The sequence below is a fragment of the Lemur catta genome, chromosome 1, assembly GCF_020740605.2.
Source record: "Lemur catta isolate mLemCat1 chromosome 1, mLemCat1.pri, whole genome shotgun sequence".
NCBI classification, from domain to species: domain Eukaryota; kingdom Metazoa; phylum Chordata; class Mammalia; order Primates; family Lemuridae; genus Lemur; species Lemur catta.
In genome coordinates this window covers 110573251-110593985 of record NC_059128.1, presented here as the reverse complement: position 1 = coordinate 110593985, position 20735 = coordinate 110573251, and the positions used below count along the sequence as shown (strand labels likewise).

Below are 20735 nucleotides of genomic sequence, written 5' to 3'. Positions count from 1 at the left end.
TCAGGAGGGAACCCAGAATGGAGGCTGAGAGGGAGAACCCCGTGGTGGGAGGCACGGAGGGGAAGAAGAAGGCGGGGCTTCGGAGCATGACCCTGGGCTGAGCCCCTCCCTCCCTCTCTGGGTCTCAGTTTCCCCATTTGGGCAGTGGCGACTGCAGACCTGATCGCCAGGGCGCCCCGGAGAGGATGGCTCCGTGGCCAGTGCGGAAGAGCCTGTCTGGCCGCTGATACCCGCGCAGAATGATGTCTGAGCTTCTCATGTGCTAAATCTGGCCTGAGGCTGTCCAGATTCTAGGCCCGCACATCCCCGTCGGCCCCTGGGGTCTCTACAGCTCTGAACACTGAGGAGTTCATTGAAAAGGGGAGGGGATTCCTAGGCACAGGGGGCAGCAGGACCAACAGTCCAGGGGTAGAGGAGGGTCTCTGCTAGTTTATTTTCTCTCTGGAAGGGTCTTCAGGGAAAGCAGTCCTGGCTACTCAAGCTGTGGATAGAGAGGGTGGGTCAGGGCCTGGCCTGCTCCAGGGAACCCCAGGGCTGCAGGTCAGGTAGCAGATGCCCAGGTCGGGATCTGGGACTGCCCCCAGGGTCCACACTGTGGGAGTCAAGGGCAGGCCGAGGCGGGAATGGGTGGGGTGGAGGCCAGGGAGGATCTGCACCGGGAGGGAAGGAGCGGCTCTTGCTGAAAGGTGGCTGGGAAAGGTCTTGGTCTGAGTCAGAGTCTGAGTCCCAGGAGTGGAGCGGTGGGCTCGGGCATCGGTGCCCCTTGTGGCCTGCGGGAGGGACAGGAACCCTGAATGTGACCCTCAGATATGGGCCCAGTGTCCCTTTACACCTCACTGATCCTTGACTATGACCTCCATGTCTCTTGAATGTGACCCAAGTGGCACCAAATTATGACTTCAATGGCCCTTGAATTTTACCCCATTGACTCTTATAAAAAGATCCTACTGACCCTGCATGTGACCCTGAGTGACTCCTGGATGAAACCTCCAGTGACTCTTCAATGTAACCTCCAGTGACTCCTTAATGTGACCACAGAATAAGACCCAACAGATGTGACTCTGAAAAAGGCCCTCTGAATGTGACATCCATGAGCAAAGCTGGAGAATGACCTCCCACCCCTGAGCAATGCTCAGCCCCCCTCACCCTTGAGGTTCAAGGCCCTGGGGCGGGCCCCTGAGGACATCGTGAGGCTGTCGATGGAGTCCTGCAGCACGTGCACAGCAGACCTGTGGGGAGATGGGGACATGGGGGCCCTGGGAGACTCCAGACTGCTGAGGGTGGGGACAGCACCCCCAGGGCTAAAGCGGGGGAGGGGGAGTGGGTGTGAGTCCTGTCAGGAGAGGATAGTCTGAACACAGGTGGGCTCCAGGTTCTGGTGGTCGCTGCCAGATCTGGTTGGGAGGAGTGGGACAGATGAAAGTCAGGGGTCAGAGATCAGACTGGGGACTGGGCATCACCATATGTCACTCAGTTCCTTCTGGAGTTCATCATTCCAGCACCCACTGCCTCCTGATGGCATCTCCTCAGTCACCAGACAGGCAGATGTGTCACAACCCTGCTGCTTCATCTTGGTCAGGATCTGGGGCAGGGGGTGGAGGTGGGACAAAGAAAGAACAGTGATAACAACCATAATGACAATGGTGCAAGGTGACCATTACATAGCACTTATTATATGCCCAGCCACATTCAAAGTGCTTAACATTCAGTTAAAACAGATTAGGTAGGGATGCATCATTATTGTACCCATAATACAGATGAGGCGACTGAGGCCCAGAGAGCCCAAGTGACTTGCCCACAGTCATACAGCAGTGAGTGGCAGAGCTGGGATTAGAACCCAGGCTCCAATCTGATGGTGGAGGCTGGCAGAGATCCCCATGCCTGCCCCCTACGTCACCCCTCCACAGGGCCCCCATCTTCTCTGCTCACCTGGCGGCACTTCACCTGTGTCCTCTGCATCTTCTGGATGTTCATCAGGTTCTCTGAGATCTCGTTCTCCTGCAGCTCTGTGGAGGGAGGGGGCTCAGGGGGACAGGGGCTGCACAGAAGGACCCCCCTCATGGCTAGGGGTCCAGGCACTCACGGAGCTTCCTATAGATGACGTTCACCTCCTCCCGCACCAGCTGCAGCTCCTCCCACAGGAACTTCTTGCTGAGGGGATAGTGCACCCTAGACCCATGCTCTCTGCCCAGTGGCTGCTCTCCCCCATTTCCCATGTCCCCATCTGTCCAACCAGCCATGCCCCAGGCTCTGTCCCCTCTGCCCACTGCCTGCCTTCTTTCCCCTTCCTACTACAATCCCAACATCTGCCATCTCCCAGTCCCTCCTCTCCTCCTGATCCCAGCCTCCCTTTCTCTCAGCCTCTCCCGCCCCCATTCAGCCTCCCATCTCCTGTCCTCCAGCCTCTCACCCCACAGCGTCCTCCCCCCTCGGCCTTCCCAGCCATGCCCCAGCTTCCTATCTTCCCTATCTCTGACTTCCCAGTCTCCCACCCTGGCATCCCCCTGCCACCCGCCTGTCTCCTCCCAGCCCCACTTAGCCAGGCCTCTCCCATTTCCCCCATCCTGCCTCTGGTTCCCGACCCTGGCCCTCCTGCCAGCACCCACCTGTCCTGGATGTCCTGGGCCAGCAGCTGCAGGCAGCGCGTGGTGCGGGTCCGCTGCACCTCCTCACTGTCACGCAGGGTCTTCTGCAGCCCCTGTAGGCCCTGGACCAGGGCTCCATACAGCTCCTGCTGACCCTGCTCCACGCCCCCCATGGGCCCCTCCTTCTCTCCCTTGCGGCCTGTAGGGCTCAGCACCTCTGCAGAGAGGGTGTGACCTTGACTGAGCCCACCCTGAGCCCAGCTCTGAACCCAGTTTACCCTAAGCTCAGCCTGACCTTGACTCAGAACCCAGGAACTCCCAACTTCTCTCTCCCTGGCCTGACCCGCCACCCCAACCTCAACCCCCAGAGCCAGACTCCAGCCTGACCTTGACCTACAGCCAGTCCTCACCTTCAAGTTGCTGAATCTTGATTTGCTGCAGGCAGCTCTCCTTTTCCAACATGGTCACCGAGTGGTTCAAGAACTCGAAAGCCTGGTGGGAAAGAGTCAGGCCTGGGGTTAGGGGCAGAGGGCAAGAGGAGACAGAGGTGCCTAGGGGTGGGGCTGAGGTAATTCACCTTGGTCTGGGCCTGTAGCTGGCTCTTAAGTGACTCCAGTTCACCTCGTAGGAGCTTCTGGCAGTCAGGAATCATGGTGGACTTAACTGTGAGGAGAGGTGAGGGTGAGCCCAGGGTGGGGCCAGAGAAGGGTAGAGGTCAGCAGAACCTCAGGGTAGGAGTAGAGACAGGGGGTAAGGTATAGAACAGGGGCGATTGAGGCTGAGGCAGGGGTGAGTGGGTGGCAATGGCAGGAGCCAGCTGACACTGGGGCAGAGGGGAGAGGTAGGAACTGGCAGGTCTTCCCTACACAGTCTTGTTGGGAAGGAAGAGTCTCACCTCTAACTTTGGAAGAGCTGGCCTCCACAGGCTTCTAGGGAAGGGGAACAAGAGGGGAGTGGAAATTTGTCCCTGGGCTGCCTCCCTGCTCATCCCAACCCAGTTTGGAGGGCTGGACAAGAGTTGAGTCTCCTGAGTTCTGGGTGTTGCAAACCATGGGTGCAGGCAAAGCTGTCTCCAGGCACATTCATGCATCCCCCCATCTTGGCCTGTACATGCTCAGAAGTGCACTTGTGTGGCTTTTCCTACATGTATGTGGGCCTGTGCACTGCCCCTAACAGCATGTGCCTGCAGAGCCCAGGCTCCCACCCAATGCCATCCCTGTTTCTGGCTTGGGCTCAGGTAATGGCCCTCCTCCTTAGGGGCAAATGACATCAACAATGTCTGCAGGATTCACCAACGGTACCCAGCACAGAACCATACAAAGTCACTGGAACACACAACTGTGGCTGCACAGACATGTGACCTCACACACAGCCATACATGCTAATAAGTCTTAAGACTCAGGACACCCACTCACATGCATCTCAGACACACAACCACAACCACACAGACACACAAGCAAAGTCACACCCAGAGGTAGTCACAGGCACGACTCTACTGATGACACACAACCGTGTGCATTGCTTCCATTCATTCCTTTACCCATTCATTTAAGAAATGTTTATGGAGGGCTGGCTGAGTGCCGGGAGCTGTTCTAGGTGCTGAAAACACACAGTGTGAGTGTTCTTAACAGGACATGGGCGTGACCTTAGCTATGTTGTTATTCCTCTTCACAAGTTCCTGGCTGTTATAGCATTCCTTTGGCAGATCTGGGTTGAAAAATGAGGGGGCCTCTTGTGGCAGAGGCCCCAAGTTCCACCCTGGCCTCCAATCTATACTTCTCACTGCGTTCTCGGAAGCAGCAGGTCCCAAGGTCTCTGGCTCTGGGGTCCTGGACCAGTGAATCATATAGTCCAAAGCCTTGTCTGAGGAAGAGGCTGTGGGGTGAGGGCTTCCTTGAGGGACAGCCCAGAGCATTCCTGGCATTCCCAACACCTCCCAGCCTCCCAGCCCTAGGGCAGCCCCCCAACGAACCCCAGTACTTATCACACTTCCCCTTAGCAAGCAAACACACGGAGGGTGAGGAAGGTGAGCACACGGAGCAGTCAGGGTCCCGGGGTAAGCCGGCCAAAAGAGGGTCGCTGCAAGTTGAGGGGACAAGGGCTGCTTTGAGACCAGCCTCCATGTGCCAATGCCCCCTAGATGCTCTCTGACACTCCAGAGACACCTCAGCCCTCAACACAGGGCTTCTCAGTTACGGTACCTGAATGAAGGACGATCCCAGCCTCCGGGGTTGGGCTGTGCAGTGAGAAAGACCCAGAAGATCCCCACCCCAAAAGAAATGAATCTTCAGAAAAGCTCAAAGAAAAAAAGGACCGTACATCTGCCCTTAAAGGAAAAGCATTCCTGGCATGTGCAAAAGCTTGGAGGTGTGGAACCATGTGCTCTGTGCTGGCAAATTCAGGACAGTTGAAGGCAGGGTCCAATAGGAAGCAGCAGGAGGTTAGCAGAACAGCTCAAGTCAAGAATTGAAGGCAAAGGCCAAGTTTGGACCTGGCCCCACAGGTAAACAGGAGCCATAGAGTATGTAGGAGAGAGGCAGGGCATTTCTATTCAATTAATGTTAGCTGAATTGGTGCCCAGGCCTGTGCTAGGTGAGGCTGGGAAGAGGAAAGAACTCAGCTCTGGGTCTCACATCCATGTCCCCTCCCCCTCCAGTATAGTTAGGGTTGGCACAGATGGAGAAATCTCGGGCAGGTCTGCCTGAAAAACTTCTGGGTGAAACGGTCACACTCAGCCTGTTCCCCAAACCATCTAGACCTTTCTCTTCTGTTTCCCATGCAGGGCCTTCTGCCTGGTGTCCTTCCCCTGGCTCAGTCTGCCTGGAAGACTCCTACACACCCTTCAAAACCCTGCTCAGCATATCCTCTGTAAAATCTTCCTTAATCCTGTTGTAGGTTCATATTTTGTGAGCACCTCATTGAGTGCTGGACATCCCCTTAGCATTCACTGGATCTTCACATCCAATCTATGATGTACAAGTTATTCTTCTGCCTGAAATGTTCTAGGTTACCCCTTCAAGAGGCACTGCCTCAGGGAGGTCCTCACTTCCAGAAGCAGTAGAGCATGATGACTGAGCAAGGAGACCTGCCAGTTGGATGATGGCCTGGGTTCAAATTCTAGCTCTGCCCCTACCCAGCTGTGTGATATTGGAAGAGTTACTGAACCTCTCCATGTATCAGTGTCCCCAACTATGAAGGAGATATAGTATCCACGTTACTAGGCTGTTGTGATTAAGTAATCCATGCTAGTGCCTAGCATACAGTAATGGGAAGCTCAATGTTTGTTCTTGAATGTCACTCTGAGAATCTGGGACCTGGGACCATGGGAGCCCTGGGAGGCTTGGAGGGGAACAGGAGAGGCATTTCTGAGCACCAATTGCAGGCAGGTCCCCATTCGTGCCTCCCCTCCCCCTCCCACCGCGGTTGTTTCTTCCGCAGTCGCTCCCGGGAGAATTCTTTGGGAAAGGGGGCGGGGTCATCAGCGTGGGCCCCGCCCCCGGGCTGTGAATACCGCGCCCACCAGGCTCCCAACCCCCTTCTACTCCCACCCACCACATACCACCTGTTCATGCTCTCCCATTAGGGACCGTGAAGCCAGTTCCCAGCCGTGACGCTGAAATTTGATCCCGCGGGGGTACCATCGCTTTAAGACGCGGAGAGGCTAAGGGAAGAGTCACAAAGGGGGTGTGGCCGGCATTTTAGCTCCACCCCTGCCGTGGTAGCCGAGGGCCTCATTGGCGCCTTCCTGCTTCCGCCCCTCTTAGCAGCTGCGGTGTAATTGGATAAAAGCCCGAGGTGGGGCGGGATTCCAGGCGGGTTTCTGCTTGTCGATTAGTCAATACCTAAGAGGGCGGTACAGAAGGCAGCAGATCTATAATCCGATTGGTTTCGGGCTCAGCTGGGAGGCGGGACAAGTTCTTGGTTCGGAGAGGGAGGGAGCCACGCGGGGAGAAGGCCGAGGAGGTCCACGGTCCAACCGGGAGCGCGGGAGTGAGGTACCGAGCTCAGCCAGTCTGACCCCGGCGCCTCTGATCTCGGACTCGGGGTGCTGCGGGTTGAGGTCCAGTTCCCAACGGTGGGGTCGGTGTCCTCAGATTGAGATTTGGGGTTTCCCAGGATTAGATGGGGTCTCTGAGGGTGCTTTGGGGATCTCCGTATGGTATCCGCGATCCTCTTATGAGAGAAGGAGTCTTAACTGTTAGAACTCGATCCCTGGGGTGATATTCGGGAGTCGCCAGGGTGATCTCTGAAGACCTCGGGCTGTGAGCTTGAGCTGTTGTGGCTGAAATTTGGGGGTCTCTGAGGTGGCATGGATGTTGGGGTCCAGAGATCCTGAGATATTTAGGGCTGACATGTGGGGAGATGGGGCAACGGTTGTCACAAGACTGCTTTGGGTCTTTCTCACTGTCTTTTCTGGGCTGCTTTCCCTGGATCTCTCCTGGATTGGGTAACAGAGTCTGAAGGCCATGGTGCAAAGATAAGGCTGTGAGCTACCCTGTGCCTCCTTCCCAGGGCTGCGAAATGGAGGAAGGCGGTAGCCCGGGAGGCCTGATTAAGGTGGTCCATCTACTGGTCTTGTCAGGTGCCTGGGGCATGCAAATGTGGGTGACCTTCGTCTCAGGTAGGGACCCTTGACCTTGATGTCATGAGTACCAGGGGTGGGGACAGAAGTGGGAGGGGGAAATGGAAGTGTCCTAACAGGTTTGTGGCCCCCCACCCCCACCCCACAGGCTTCCTGCTTTTCCGAGGCCTTCCACGACATACCTTCGGCCTAGTGCAAAGCAAACTCTTCCCTTTCTACTTTCACATCTCCATGAGCTGTGCCTTCATCAACCTCTGCATCTTGGCTGCACAGCATGCCTGGGCACAGCTCACACTCTGGGAGGCCAGCCAGGTATGCGGGCTTGGGTGCCACTACTCTCTGGACAGTTGTTCTTGGGACCTCAACCATAGGACCCCCAATGGTTACACCTTTTTGAGAGAAAAAAAAGTAGCACTTCTTCCTGGTAGATACAAAGCTGGACTCTGGACACCTTTAGGCAGTGCACAACCTGCACAACTGTCCCCAGCAGCCCTGTCTATCCCACAGTGTCTATCCATTGGCTGCTGCTCCCTCTCCTCCCCCTGCCTGGGCCTGCAGCCAAGCTGTGTGACTCAGCTGAGCTGTGGCGCTGACCCCAGCTCATTGTTTAAAAACTAGCCTGACTGGGGATTTACGGTTTCCTACCCCCATCCACATTTCCCCAGCCACAAGGCAAGGAACCATCTCTGCATCTCAGATTTCTCTACCCTGCCCTCCTGCCTCCATTGTGTCCCTCACCTGTGGGCAGATGAGGCCTGACAGGTGTTTCAGGAATGCTCTCACAGAGACAGGAGAGGGCTATGAGTAACTGGAACTTTACAGACTTTTTATTCCCTCCCTCTGTGGGCCTAGTGTGAGCTTCTGGGGCCTGGGCTGGGGCCGCAGAGGAAAGAGACCTTTCCCTGGCGACTTCCAGTCTGTGTATCAGAGATGAAGCTCAGGAGGTTTTTGAGGGGACAGAGGAGGTGGGGATGGAGCCTTTCCTTAGGGGCTGCCAGTTTCAGGGTACATGAGCTGGAGCTCTGCTTTGGGGACCTCAGTCTGGGCTCCGGGAAAGAGGGGGAGGCCAGCTTTGTCCAGTACTGTCCTGCATCCAACTCTGGGCTGTAAGGATGCACAAGGGCCCTCCCTAGGGCATGGCTCACTTTGTCCTCCTGCCATCCCTGCCCCAGCTTTGTCTCCTGTTCCTGAGTCTTACGCTGGCCACCGTCAACGCCCGCTGGCTGGAGCCCCGCACTACAGCTGCCATGTGGGCCCTGCAGACCGTGGAGAAGGAGCGGGGCCTGGGCGGGGAGGTGGCGGGCAGCCACCAGGGCCCTGATCCCTACCGCCAGCTGCGGGAGAAGGACCCCAAATACAATGCCCTCCGCCAGAATTTCTTCCGCTACCATGGTGTGTCCACCCTTTGCAATCTGGGCTGTCTCCTAAGCAATGGGCTCTGTCTTGCCAGCCTCGCCCTGGGCCTTAAGAGCCTCTAGCATGGACCCTGGATGTCAATAAATGCTTCTTTGGAAATGGCTACTGTCGTTTTTCCCTCTCACCATGAGAAGCAGGGGGAGGGGAGGACAAGGTAGAGAGGAGGCCTCAGTTTCCCCATTCACAAACCATGATGATTGGGAGTGTCAGCCGTTACAGCCTGTAAGCCTCACCTACAATGGTGCCCATTTATAGAGCACCTGCTGTATACCAGGCATGGTGCTAACCATTGCACATGCCATCTGTCATTGTAACAATAGCTGATTCCGATTCTAGAGGACAGACATATTTCCCACCCTACTGACATTAGAGGGGGCCATGTGACTTGTTGTGGCCAACAAAATGAGAGCAGAGGTGGCATGTGTCACTTCTGAGAAGTGTTAGAAGACAGTGCATAACTTGCTATTCATACGTTTTCTCTTCACCACCACAACAATCATGAGAAGTAACTCTTGGCTGTTGGGGCCATGGGGTCATTGGGGCTACGTGTTGCCAAGCTTAACCCAGCCCTTCCTAACTAATGCACTTCATCTCAGTTCACCTACGTGGCAGCCCACAGAGGCAGCTACTGTTGTTCCCATGAGGCAGTGGGGGCTCAGATAATTTTGGTTTAACTATTATAACTGCACACCCTTTCCTGCTGACTTAAAAACTCTGGGACCTCAGCTGGGGCTGGGTGCCAAATGTCCTTACTGTGCAGTCTCAGGCAAAGGGGCTGCCCCCACCCCTTTTTATTTGTCACCCAGGATAGAGTGCAGTGGCACGATCATAGCTGACTGTAGCCTTGAACTTCTGGGCTCAAGCGATCCTCCTGCCTCAACCTCCCAAGTAGCCGGGACTAAGGCATGTGCCACTATGCCTAGCTATTTTTTCTTGTTTTTTCTAGAGATGGGCAGGGTGTGTTTGCTATGTTGCCCAGGCTGATCCTAAACTCCTGGCCTCAAGTGATCCTCCCGCCTTGGCCTCCCAAAGTGCTGGGATTATAGGCATGAGCCACCACGCTTGATCAGAGCTGTGCCTTTCTGAGCTTTAGTTTCCTTATCTGTAAAAAGGAGATTTAATTCCAAGAGCCCTTAACAGTATTTAACAAAAGTGTCCAGCCCACTTTAGGGCCAGGCATTGCACTTTACAAACGTTAACTCAGATCACTATCCTCACACAACATTGTGAAGTGGGTACTCTTGTTCTGGGCCACTTGGCAGATGGGGAAACTGAGGCTCAGAGAAATCAAGTAACAGATACAAAGTCACAAGATTTAGAAAGTGGTGGAGCTGGGAATCGAACCTGGCTCCAGAGTCCGCGCTCTGAACCGCTGTGCGTGGAGTATAATATGAGCCCTCCTTTCGTAGCTGGGAAAAATGAGATGCTGATTGCAGGGGGCGGGGTCTAGACACGCCGTGTAGCTTTCAGCCCCTCCCACCCACGCTCTACAAGCCCCGCCCCGAACTCGACCCTGCCCCGCCCCCCGGCGGCCCCTCCCCCGCCGCCTGGGCGGGGCCCGCAGCGGGATCCGGGTGGCTGCGGCGGCGGCGGCGGCGGCGGCGGCGGCTGCGGACCCAAGTTCGCGGCCTGGGTCAGACCGCAGCGAATTCGGAAGCGGAACCCCGGCCGGCGGCGCCCCCTACGCAAGGTGACCCCCTGGGAGGGAGCGCACCCTGCCCCGCCTCTCCGCGTTGGAGCAGGTCCGGCGGGCAGGGGCGTCGGGGGAGGGCCAGGGGCCTGGAGAACAAAGGCGGGGCTGCGGGGCCGCCTCTGCCCTCGCCCCCACCCAGCTGGGCTCATCCGGGAGCTCTAGAGGGGCGCGGGCGGGGCAGGGAGCCCCGCTGGGTACACGCGATTGGACCATATGTGATGCGGGGAGCTCCCCTGCACCAGCCGGGTGCCTCAAATCCAGTGAAGGGGGACAGAGCCGAGCCCTCCGGGGCCAGGCTTGTGGGAGGGTCGGCAGGTGGTCAGGAAGAGATGAGACCGACTAACTGACAGGTGGGCTGGGGGTGGGGCATGGCCCAGCCCAGCGGCCCTGCCCAGCATGGGGAAAGGTTTCCTGCCACTTCTCTTCCCCTCCTCAAACTCGTTCTCCCGGAACACGGGGTGGGGCCGCTTGGGTCCTCCTTTAAAATGGCAAAAAGCCCCAAAGGCGGTTGAGAAATAGCTTTGCCAGGGCTTCCTCTGCCCGTGTGCCCTCCATTCATCCAGGCCTTCTGCAACCTCCCTGTGCAGTTCAGGTAGCAGCTTTAGACAGCTGGGGAAACTAAGGCCTGGGGAGGGGATGAGGGTTGAGGGAACGCCCTGGATCCGGATGCAGCAGCATGTTGGAGTGTGGGCGGATGCGAGCAGCCCAGCCCAGTAGGATAGCTTGTCTGGAGGGTAAGGACCAGGGGTGGGAGGCGGCTGTGGTCCCGATGGTGGGATTGTGTCATTAGGTGGCTAGAATGGGTTCCTTAGATTTGAGGACTCTCACTCCTGCCTCGGTGGCTTGGGGCTTGGGCTGGAGTGAGTCAGCCTTGGCCAGAGGGACACAGGCCCAGCCCCTTTGGCAAATAGAAAATGGAAATGCCCATTTGGGGGTAGAGCCGGGCTTTAAACTTGGGCCACATCCACAGAAACTGCCCCCTGCACCCTGGGGCTCAGGGAAGGGGTTAAACTCAGCTTGGGCTGGGGCAGTGCAGGCACCCCAGTGGCGGACACCTGCCAAAGTCAACACGCAGCCCTTGAAAGGGGGGGCTCTATCCAGCTGGCAGGTCCCCCCAGCTCACACCTGGGCCACGCCAACTGCTCACGTTGGGGCAAAGTCCACACCTGCAACTTCTGCAGTCTGGTTCCTCTGCAGCCAGAGGAGGCACCCTGCATTTGAACCCTCTGCCAGCTCTCTGGGCTTCCAAACCAAAAGCCCATCCTAATAAAGCCTCAATCTTGCCAGAGGGTGTGAAGATGAAACAGCAGTCACATTCACTGAGCCCCAGCTCCACACCAGGCACTGTCTTATGACCGTTACGTGTGTTAATAACCTCCCCCTGGAAGGAATGTGACCTCCCCAAGGGTGCGCTCCGTCCTGTCTTACTCACAGCTGTGTCTCTCAGAGAAGAGGGCCTGGTAGAGTAGACAGTCAAGAAGTGTTTGTTCAATGAATAAAGAAACTCATTTTAGCCTCACAACCAAACACCCTTTCAGGAAGGGACTATGTCAAACATCCCATTTTCCAGAAGAGAACATTGAGGTCCAGAAAGAGCAAGCGATGGTTTCCAGGGTCACCTGGCTTCCAAGTGGCAGAGCGGTGATTCGAACCCAGGCCTGGTGTGTATGCACTGGAGCTGTCACTGGTGTTTTAATCCCTTGCAGGGTTCCAGCCTTCCCTATCTGAGGATTTCAGGCCTCCCCCCCTAAGGAGATTGCTTCCAAGATGGCATCAGCCGGAGACCCCCACGCAGGCCCCCGAGATGCGGCAGACCAGAACTTCGACTACATGTTCAAACTGCTCCTAATCGGCAACAGCAGCGTGGGCAAGACGTCCTTCCTGTTCCGCTATGCTGATGACTCCTTCACCCCTGCCTTCGTCAGCACCGTGGGCATTGACTTCAAGGTCAAGACCGTCTATCGCCATGACAAGAGGATCAAGCTACAGATCTGGGTGGGCCAGGCCGCGCAGTCTGTGGCGAGGGGTGGGGGTCTCCGCAGAGAAGTTCAATGGAGGGTTCAGGCTGTGGTGGGGGGTTTCTGTGGAGGGGCACAGCCCAGAGTTGGGGAGGGGGTTGGAGGAGGATTAAAGAGAACAGAGGGGTATTAGCTACAAGGTGAATTCATCAGGAGGAAGGGACATGCCCTGTGTTGGGGTGGGTGTAGGGGAGTCAGTACTATTTCTTGGGGTCTGAGTTGAGAATCGGACCCAAGGTACTAAGTACTAACTCAAGGCATGGGGGGCCAGGTGCAGTGGCTTACGCCTGTAATCCCAGCACTCTGGGAGGCTGAAGCAGGAGGATCACTTGAGGTCAGGAGTTCAAGACCAGGCTGAACAACAGTGAGACCCCGTCTCTACTAAAAATAGAAAAATTAGCCGGGCATGGTGGCACATACCTGTAGTCCCAGCTACTCGGGAGGCTGAGGCAGGAGGATCGCTTGAGCCCAGTAGTTTGAGGTTACTGTGAGCTAGGCTGACGCCACGGCACTCTAGCCCAGGTGACAGAGCGAGACTCTGTCTCAAAAAAAAAAAAAAAAAAGCCATGGGGAAGAGGTTTGGGTACCATCTCAGGGGCAAGCCCAGGGACAGCCTCCACCCCCAAGTGAGACTGTCTGTTCTTCAGAGCCACACTTCTCCTCCCCAACCCAGCTACAGGGCAGGAGTATTATGGTAACAGCACCAAGGTGTCTTATCAAGATGGTACCCTGTGGTCCAGGTGGCTCTTGTTTGTAGTCACTAAGTTGCCTCTTGGAGATCAGAGAAGTTCCTCAGTCTATGAGAGGCCACTGACCCCTTGAACTTGGAACCCCTGAAGGGCCTGGCCATCCCCGTCCTCTATCAGACCCTGGGGGAAGTCCCTTGAGAATGAGTCCGTGCCTCCCCCATCAGACTGGGGCTATGAGCACAGGGTGGTGTCCCTCTCAGACAGGGAGGGCCCTGCAGGAGTTGGGTAGAGAACTGAGTGGCTTCTAGCCACCTGACACTGCTGTCTGCCCAGGACACGGCGGGCCAGGAGCGCTACCGTACGATCACCACAGCCTACTACCGGGGAGCCATGGGCTTCCTGCTCATGTACGATGTTGCCAACCAAGAGTCCTTTGCGGCTGTGCAGGACTGGTGAGTACCTGCTAACTGCTGACCCCCTAACTCCTAGCCCCGGGCTTGTAGCTCACAGCTGGCAACTCCACAGGGCCACGCAGATCAAGACCTACTCCTGGGACAACGCCCAGGTCATCCTCGTGGGGAACAAGTGTGACCTAGAGGACGAGCGTGTTGTGCCTGCCGAGGATGGCCAGAGGCTCGCCGACGACCTTGGTTAGTGTCCAACTTGGGCCACAGGCCCTGGGTCTCCCAGAACCAAACCCCTGTCCCCACCTTCAGGTCCCATGTTCAACCACAATCCGCTCTTCGAGTCACTGCCCAGAAAAATACCCACGTGTATGCCACCTTCCCCATTTAATTTCAGGAGATCCATCCACAGGAACTCCCCCTGCCTTGCTACCCATGCCCTGGGAACCCAGCAAAACTATTTCTGGCAATTTATCCTACAGATGTACTTACCAATGTGGGAAGTGGCCTGTATGTGTAGACCAAGTTGCAGCACTGTTAGTTGGAATCAAGCCTTTGAATCCCCCCAAATGTCTTACACTGGGGGCACCAACTGAACATAAAGTGTCTTCACATGGTAGAATACTATACAGCCATTGAAAAGGATGAGGGGGCCGGGCGCGGTGGCTCACGCCTGTAATCCTAGCACTCTGGGAGGCTGAGGCGGGTGGATTGCTTGAGGTCAGGAGTTCGAGACCAGCCTCAGCAAGAGCGAGACCCAGTCTCTACTAAAAATAGAAAGAAATTATCTGGCCAACTAAAAAATATATATAGGAAAAAAATTAGCCGGGCATGGTGGCGCATGCCTATAGTCCCAGCTATTGGGGAGGCTGAGGCAGTAGGATCACTTAAGCCCTGGAGTTCGAGGTTGCTGTGAGCTAGGCTGATGCCACGGCACTCACTCTAGGCCGGGCAACAAAGCGAGACTCTGTCTCAAAAAAAAAAAAAAAAGAAAAGAAAAGGATGAGGGACTTTCTTTATGTCCTGATATGGCAAGATCTTTGGGATCTATGGTTAAGTGGAAAAATCAAATGGCAGAATAGTGGGTATGGCTGCTTCCTTCAGCTAGAGATTGGCAAACCTTTTCTTTTTTGCATTTTTTATTTTATTTCATTTTTTTAAAGATGGAGTCTCACTCTGTCTCCCAGGCTGGAGTGCAGTGACACGATCATAGCTCACTGTAGCCTTGAACTCCTGGGCCAGAGCCACGCCCCTGCCTCAGCCTCCCAAGTAGCTGGGAATACAAGTGTATGGCACCACGCCCGGCTAATTTTTCTTATTTTTTCAGGTACAGGATCTAGCTATGTTGCCCAGGCAGATCTCAAACTCCTGGCCTTAGAGATCTTCCTCCCTCAGCCTCCTGAGTTGCTGGGATTACAGGCATGAGCTATCAAGCCCAGCTTGGCAAACATTTTCTTTCTTTCTTTCTTTTCTTTTCTTTTCTTTTCTTTTCTTTTCTTTTCTTTTCTTTTCTTTTCTTTTCTTTTCTCTTTCTTTCTTTTTCTTTCTTTCTTTCTTTCTTTTCCTTCTTTCTTTCTTTCTTTCTTTCTCGTTCTTTCTTTCTTTTCTTTCTTTTTTTTTTTTTTACTTTGAGACAGAGTCTTGCTCTGTTGCCCAGCTAGAATGCAGTGACATCATTACAGCTCACAGCAACCTGAAACTCCTGGGCTCAAGCGATCCTTCTGCCTCAGCCTCCCGAGTAGCTGAGGCTACAGGGTTGTGCCACCACGCTCAGCTAATTTTTCTACTTTTTTTGCAGAGACAGGGTCTTGCTCTTGCTCAGGCTGGTCTCGAACTCCTGAGCTCAAGCAACCCTCCGGCCTTGGCCTCCCAGAGTGCTAGGATTACCGGTGCGAGGCACTGTGCCTGGCCTATAATTCCATTTTTATAGCGCAGTGTCACACACAGGGATAGAGGCCCACTTACCCTGCACTGTGTGAACTGTGGTGCGTGTTTGTCTCAATTTCTGGCTCTCTTTGGTGGATGTGGCAGGTGGGAGTTGCATGGGAATTCAGGGACAGCCCCTGGCAGGCAGACCCTGAAGTGACCTTGAAAGGGTGCAGGAAGGATCATCGTGGACACCCTTGTTTTCAGGTTGAAGGGCCACTTTTTGCAACCAAGGGTCCTCGGGCAGGTCCCCAAAGCATTTATACATTTATACCACCCCGCTGCCTTTGGGAGGACAAACATTTTTAAATGAGAAACAGGTTATGGTGGCCACTATGATATGCTAAGAATATAGTCAAAGCTACCTTATAGCCCCTTCCTTAGAAGGAGTCGGCCAGCATGCTCCCACCCATAAGGCCCAAGGTGATATAACAGTAATATTTACTCTTATTATTCAAGTTACATGGGCTGGTATGAATTCCAGCTCTGGCACTGAGCACCTGTGTGAATTTACGTAAGTGACTTTACCTCTCCTCCCTGGTTTCCACATCTGTAAAATGGGCTGTAGTAGCATGAACCTTAGCCCAGGCATAGTGGTTCACTCCTGTAATCCTAGCACTTTGGGAGGCCCAGGTGGGGGAGGATTGCTTGAGGCCAGGAGTTCAAGACCAGCCTAGGCAATAGTGTGACCTCGTCTCTACAAAAAATAATAAAAAACTGGCCAGGCGCGGTGGCTTGCGCCTGTAATCCCAGCCCTCTGGGAGGCCGAGGCAGGTGGATCGCTCGAGGTCAGGAGTTCGAGACCAGCCTGAGCGAGACCCCGTCTCTACTAAAAATAGAAATAAAAATTATCTGGACAACTAAAAATATATATAGAAAAAATTAGCCGGGCATGGTGGCGCATGCCTGTAGTCCCAGCTACTCGGGAGGCTGAGGCAGTAGGATCACTTAAGCCCAGGAGTTTGAGGTTGCTGTGAGCTAGGCTGACGCCACAGCACTCACTCTAGCCCGGGCAACAAAGTGAGACTCTGTCTCAAAAAAAAGAAACAAAACAAAAAACAAAAAAAAAAACCTTACCCAGGTTTGGTGGCACACACCTGTAGCTACTCGGGAGGCTGAGGCAGGAGGATCACTTGAGCCCAGGAGTTAAAGGCTGCAGTGAGCTATGATGATGCCACTGCACTCCAGCCTGGGCAACAGAGACAGACCCTGTCTCAAAAAAAAAAAGAAAAGAAAAGAAATTGGGTGGAAGCTGTGCCACCTGTGGGCACCCCTCCCATGCCTGCTGGGCATCAGGACTTCTGCAGCCACTGCCTTGTGACCAAGTGAGCTTCGGGTGGTCCAGATTTGCTGCCACTGCAGATTTTTATCAGCCGTATGACTGTTCCCATTTTACAGATGAGTAAACTGAGGTTCAAGGAGGCAAAGGCGTGTAGAAGGCAGAACCAGGCTTGGAACTCCACCCTCGTGGGTCTCACCAATGTCCCTGCCTTATGCCCTTCCAGGTTTTGAGTTCTTCGAGGCCAGCGCCAAGGAGAACATCAATGTGAAGCAGGTGTTCGAGCGCCTGGTAGATGTCATCTGCGAGAAGATGAATGAGTCCCTGGAACCCAGCTCCAGCCCAGGCAGCAATGGGAAAGGCCCAGCCCTGGGGGACACCCCGCCCCCACAGCCCAGCAGCTGCAGCTGCTAGAGATGATCCCCAACCCCCCGTCCAGCCCCCTCCTGCCTCGGCAGGGACTGCGACCCAGGCATGAGCCACAAGGGCTGTCTTCAAGCTCAGGGTGACCCCTTCTCTCCCGTCAGCTGCCCTCCTCTCCCGCATGGCTCACGCCCAGCCTGCCTGCTCAGGCAGCCCAGACCCGAGGTCACAGACCCTGGGGACTCAACTTTGCAATGGAGGCCGAGGCCTGGGGACATTGGAATGCACGAGTTTGCTGCTTTTCCAGGTGTATTAAGGAGTGTAGCCGTGGGTGGCATGTCCCGCCTGCCTTGGCGGAAGGGCATCCTCAGTGCCTTCTGGGTTAGAACCATTTGCCAGGTCTCAGTGCAGTCCCTGAGCCTGCCCCGTGAACCTTCTAGACTCCAAGGCAGCATGGCAATTTTGGCCCCCCGCAGACCTTCTCCTTGTGAAGGCAGTATTAAAACAGCTTTTGCCATTGCAGAAGGGACACAGGGAGTCATACCCCTCCACCCCAGCTTCAGGGACTCCAAAGTGCCTTCCAAGTGTCCCAAAATCCACATCACCCATGAGCCTGCCACTGTTTTGCTGTAGCCACTGCATTTCTGATCCTGAATTGAATTCTGGAACTGTGGGGCCATATCAGGTGGAGGTAGAGATTTGCCTAACCCTGCATTCCTGCTCGGGGCTTTCTGCCAGGAGACTGGGCCCTTCCACCCAGGCCCTCTTTGGCTGGTTGCGTTTTAAGCAAGGTCTTTCTAAATCGTACATCCTGCTAGAAAAGGAAATTTCGTAATGTTCCCCCCCGCAGCCTCCACTGGCCAGCGATTTTCCAATGTAAGAATGTGGGCTTTTCTGACCTGAGGACCGTTGCAAGACCTGGTGTCCATTTCCCAAGCCGTGTCATTGGCAGGGCCCTGTGATGTGACTTTTTGCTAATGGAGGAGTCACTTCTAGGGAGTGTTTGGGGTTGGGCGAGGACGTAGAGTTGTGTAACCTGCTCTCGCTGCTTGTATTTCATGCACACAGCTTGGGAGTGACAGGTCCTCATGTTGACGGGGGAATGGGCTGTGATCAGTGTCGGGGACTTCACGAGGCTGGGGTCTCCAGCTGCCAGGGGCTCCTGCTTAGAGGTTATGTGCAGTTTGGGGATCTATGCCTTGATCCCCCAGCTTGGTGGCCCTCCTGCCCATCAAAATCCAAACTGTGGTGGTACGACACTTCTACCTGTCCCCAAGTGCCACCTGACACCCCATACCATGACCGACACTGTGAAGATGGCCGAGCAGATGCTTCGTACCCGCATCTCCCTAACTCTAATCAGGGGCTGCTCCCACTCCCCCAGCCCCTGCAGCCTTAAAAATCTCAGCCTCCTCCTGGGGGTATGTATGAAGGGGAAGGCCTGTTTCATGTTCAAATTGATTTCTAGGGAGCCCTGATTTCTCCACACCGGAGGCTGCCCTTAGAACTTCAAAGTGAGGATATCTTTATGTACTAATGAATTCAGTGACTGATGTGTGAAATGGACAAATTCTGTGAGCACAGCAAGGGTATCTGAGTATTTGGGGGCAAGAGTTCAAATGTTTTAGTTGCTTTAACACTAAAGTCAAATTATATATAAAAAAAAAAAAGACATCTTAAGATACAATATGGTCAGTTCATTGTCCCTAATTTGCTACCAAAAATGTGGTGGATCAGATCGCTGTGAACAGGGCTGACCCAACTTGGAATTGCCTGTGTGATAAAAGACAGCTTTGGCTGCATCTTGGACTTGACAATGGCCTTAGCTTCGTGATTATATACAATCTTTCAACAGTTCAGCTCCAAGTAGCAACTGAGAGAGTGGCCTTGGGGTTGTCTCAAGACTGGGGATCATGTTGGTGAAAAGAAATTTGTTTTGTTTCTTCTAAAAATAAGGCAAGTTTTAAATTTTATGATTTTGGGGGAGAGGTTTAAATTCAGGTTGGCCTCTGGGGGACTGAAACTGATGTGCTCCCATATCACCTTGTGGGGTTGGAGGTTTGTTGAGTTTACAGAGATTAAACAAAAGGCCTTGGGAAAACCACTTCTCACCTCCGGGGGCGGGGGCAGGGGCGGGGGAGGGGGGTGCGGAATGCCGAGGCAGGAAGCAGCCACCTACCAGTGCCTTCCTTCTTAACCTTTGCTTTTAGCGTCTTGTCTTGCCATGGGCAGTTTTGGTGGGAAATTGCCAGGAACACAATGGTTTGGGAGTTCTGCTTTTTTTCTTTCTTTCTTTCTTTTTTTCTTTTCTTTTTTTTTTTTTTTTTTTTTTGGCTTCATCTGGGATCATATTCTTGCATCTTTCTGTCCTACTTCGCTTGGAAAAACAGTAAAAGGGTGAAATTTGGTCTCGGTTGAAGCGATCATTCTGCTACTGGCTCCCCCTGGCAATACTGAAACACACTACTGAACAGGTTCTCGACTGGCCACTTATGTCCTGAATGTGGTTCTTCTGTGTCAGTGATTCCCTGACATCCAATTTGGAAGGACTTGCACTTTTCTCCATTAAGAAAAATAAAATTAAATCCGTTATGCCCAAATGCATTTGTTCTTTTATTTCCCTTGGTGACATTTGGTTTCCAGGAAAGGGTGCGGTTGGTTCACAGCTAAGTAGATGGCCACCTGCCTCTGGCTAGATCATGGTCACTACCTTGACCCTGGAAAGCTTCACTGCCTGGGAGGCAGGGAGGTCAGTGTTTCCCCAACTAATCCTAGAAAGAAGGTCAGTTTCCCACAGCAGCCAGAGGGCACCTGTGAACACATTCCTCCTCTGCTCAGAACCATCCATGGCTCCCACCTTACTCGGAGTAAATGCCAGTCATCCATGTGGCCCAAAAGGCCTTGCATCCTTGCATAATCTGACCCATCTCTCCACTTGCCTTCTAGAACTTACTCCCTTCCAGCTACATTGCTGCTACATTTGAACACACCAGGCTTCTGCCTCAGGGCCTTTGCACTGGCTGTTCCCTCTGCCTGGACTTACCCCTGGCAGGTGTATTGCACCTTCTCATTGCCCCTCCCTCCCCCATTTAGCACTGCAATCCCTTCCTCCAGCATTTTTTTCTTTTTTTATTTTTGAGACGGGGTCTCGCTCCATTGCTCAGTCTAGAGTGCAGTGGCGTCATCATCGCCCACTGCAGCCTCACATTCCTGGGCTCAAGCGATCCTCCTATGTCAGCCGCCAGAGTAACTGGGACTACAGGTGCGTGCCAACATGCCCGGCTGATTTTTCTATTTTTTGGTACTCTATAGATGTACTCTACTTTTTTGTACAGACGGGGTCTCGCTTGTACTCAGGTGGGTCTCGAACTCCTGGCCTCAAGTGATTCTCTTCCCTGCCCCTGCTTTGGCCTCCTAAAGTGCTAGGATTACAGGCATGAGCCACCTCACCTGCTCCCCCAGCATTTCTGATCTCCCTTCCCTTGCACATTTTTCTCCATAGCCCTGAAAATCTAAACTACTATATGATTCATTTAACCCCAGTGTCTCCCTCACTGTAATATCAGCTCCTCAAGTGCAGGGATTTCTGTCTTTTTCGCTGCCACACCCAGCTCTGTTCCTGACTGTGGTGTAATAAAATATAAACATTTGCTCTTTGTCTGCTGTGGCGGTTCCTGGCACTCATCTCCTAAACTTTGAAATCTCTGCAGGGATCAGAGTGTCTTTTGTATGCTAATGAGGTAGTTGGGGATTGGGGGCCACTGGGCAGCTTCAGGATGG

At 54.1% G+C, this 20735-nt stretch overlaps 3 protein-coding genes across 5 annotated transcripts; 2 read left to right on the top strand and 1 right to left on the bottom strand.

Annotated features, from left to right (window-relative positions):
• Window positions 1-409: 409 nt before the first annotated feature.
• Window positions 410-4431, bottom strand: CCDC159 (coiled-coil domain containing 159). Its single transcript, XM_045548528.1, has 10 exons — window positions 4231-4431; window positions 3481-3514; window positions 3163-3248; window positions 2996-3077; window positions 2607-2802; window positions 2084-2151; window positions 1930-2006; window positions 1461-1582; window positions 1147-1229; window positions 410-770 (listed from the first exon to the last, which is right to left on the bottom strand). The coding sequence occupies exons 1-10, from the start codon at window positions 4429-4431 to the stop codon at window positions 502-504; spliced, it is 1218 nt and encodes a 405-aa protein (XP_045404484.1). The 3' UTR covers window positions 410-501.
• Window positions 4432-6482: 2051 nt separating this feature from the next.
• Window positions 6483-8682, top strand: TMEM205 (transmembrane protein 205). 3 transcript variants are annotated; one of them, XM_045546306.1, is made up of 4 exons: window positions 6483-6580; window positions 7098-7206; window positions 7316-7479; window positions 8340-8682. In XM_045546306.1, the coding sequence occupies exons 2-4, from the start codon at window positions 7107-7109 to the stop codon at window positions 8643-8645; spliced, it is 570 nt and encodes a 189-aa protein (XP_045402262.1). In that variant the 5' UTR covers window positions 6483-6580; window positions 7098-7106; the 3' UTR covers window positions 8646-8682. The 3 variants fall into 3 exon arrangements, with proteins under 3 accessions (XP_045402262.1, XP_045402269.1, XP_045402275.1); XM_045546313.1 differs by having other exon boundaries at window positions 7040-7206; XM_045546319.1 differs by having other exon boundaries at window positions 6577-6665.
• Window positions 8683-10163: 1481 nt separating this feature from the next.
• Window positions 10164-19555, top strand: RAB3D (RAB3D, member RAS oncogene family). Its single transcript, XM_045546302.1, has 5 exons — window positions 10164-10273; window positions 11983-12271; window positions 13317-13435; window positions 13509-13633; window positions 16819-19555. The coding sequence occupies exons 2-5, from the start codon at window positions 12044-12046 to the stop codon at window positions 17004-17006; spliced, it is 660 nt and encodes a 219-aa protein (XP_045402258.1). The 5' UTR covers window positions 10164-10273; window positions 11983-12043; the 3' UTR covers window positions 17007-19555.
• Window positions 19556-20735: the final 1180 nt, after the last annotated feature.

Coding starts and splice junctions, on each gene's coding strand:
- CCDC159 (XM_045548528.1), bottom strand. CDS start 4,431: ATGATTCACTGGTCCAGGACCCCAGAGCCAGAGACCTTGGGACCTGCT. Junction 3,078..3,162: donor AGCTACAGGCCCAGACCAAG/GTGAATTACCTC, acceptor CTTTCCCACCAG/GCTTTCGAGTTCTTGAACCA. Junction 771..1,146: donor CAGGGCCTTGAACCTCAAGG/GTGAGGGGGGCT, acceptor TCCCTCCCGCAG/GCCACAAGGGGCACCGATGC.
- TMEM205 (XM_045546306.1), top strand. CDS start 7,107: ATGGAGGAAGGCGGTAGCCCGGGAGGCCTGATTAAGGTGGTCCATCTA. Junction 7,207..7,315: donor GTGGGTGACCTTCGTCTCAG/GTAGGGACCCTT, acceptor CCCACCCCACAG/GCTTCCTGCTTTTCCGAGGC. Junction 7,480..8,339: donor CACTCTGGGAGGCCAGCCAG/GTATGCGGGCTT, acceptor TCCCTGCCCCAG/CTTTGTCTCCTGTTCCTGAG.
- RAB3D (XM_045546302.1), top strand. CDS start 12,044: ATGGCATCAGCCGGAGACCCCCACGCAGGCCCCCGAGATGCGGCAGAC. Junction 12,272..13,316: donor GGATCAAGCTACAGATCTGG/GTGGGCCAGGCC, acceptor CTGTCTGCCCAG/GACACGGCGGGCCAGGAGCG. Junction 13,634..16,818: donor GAGGCTCGCCGACGACCTTG/GTTAGTGTCCAA, acceptor ATGCCCTTCCAG/GTTTTGAGTTCTTCGAGGCC.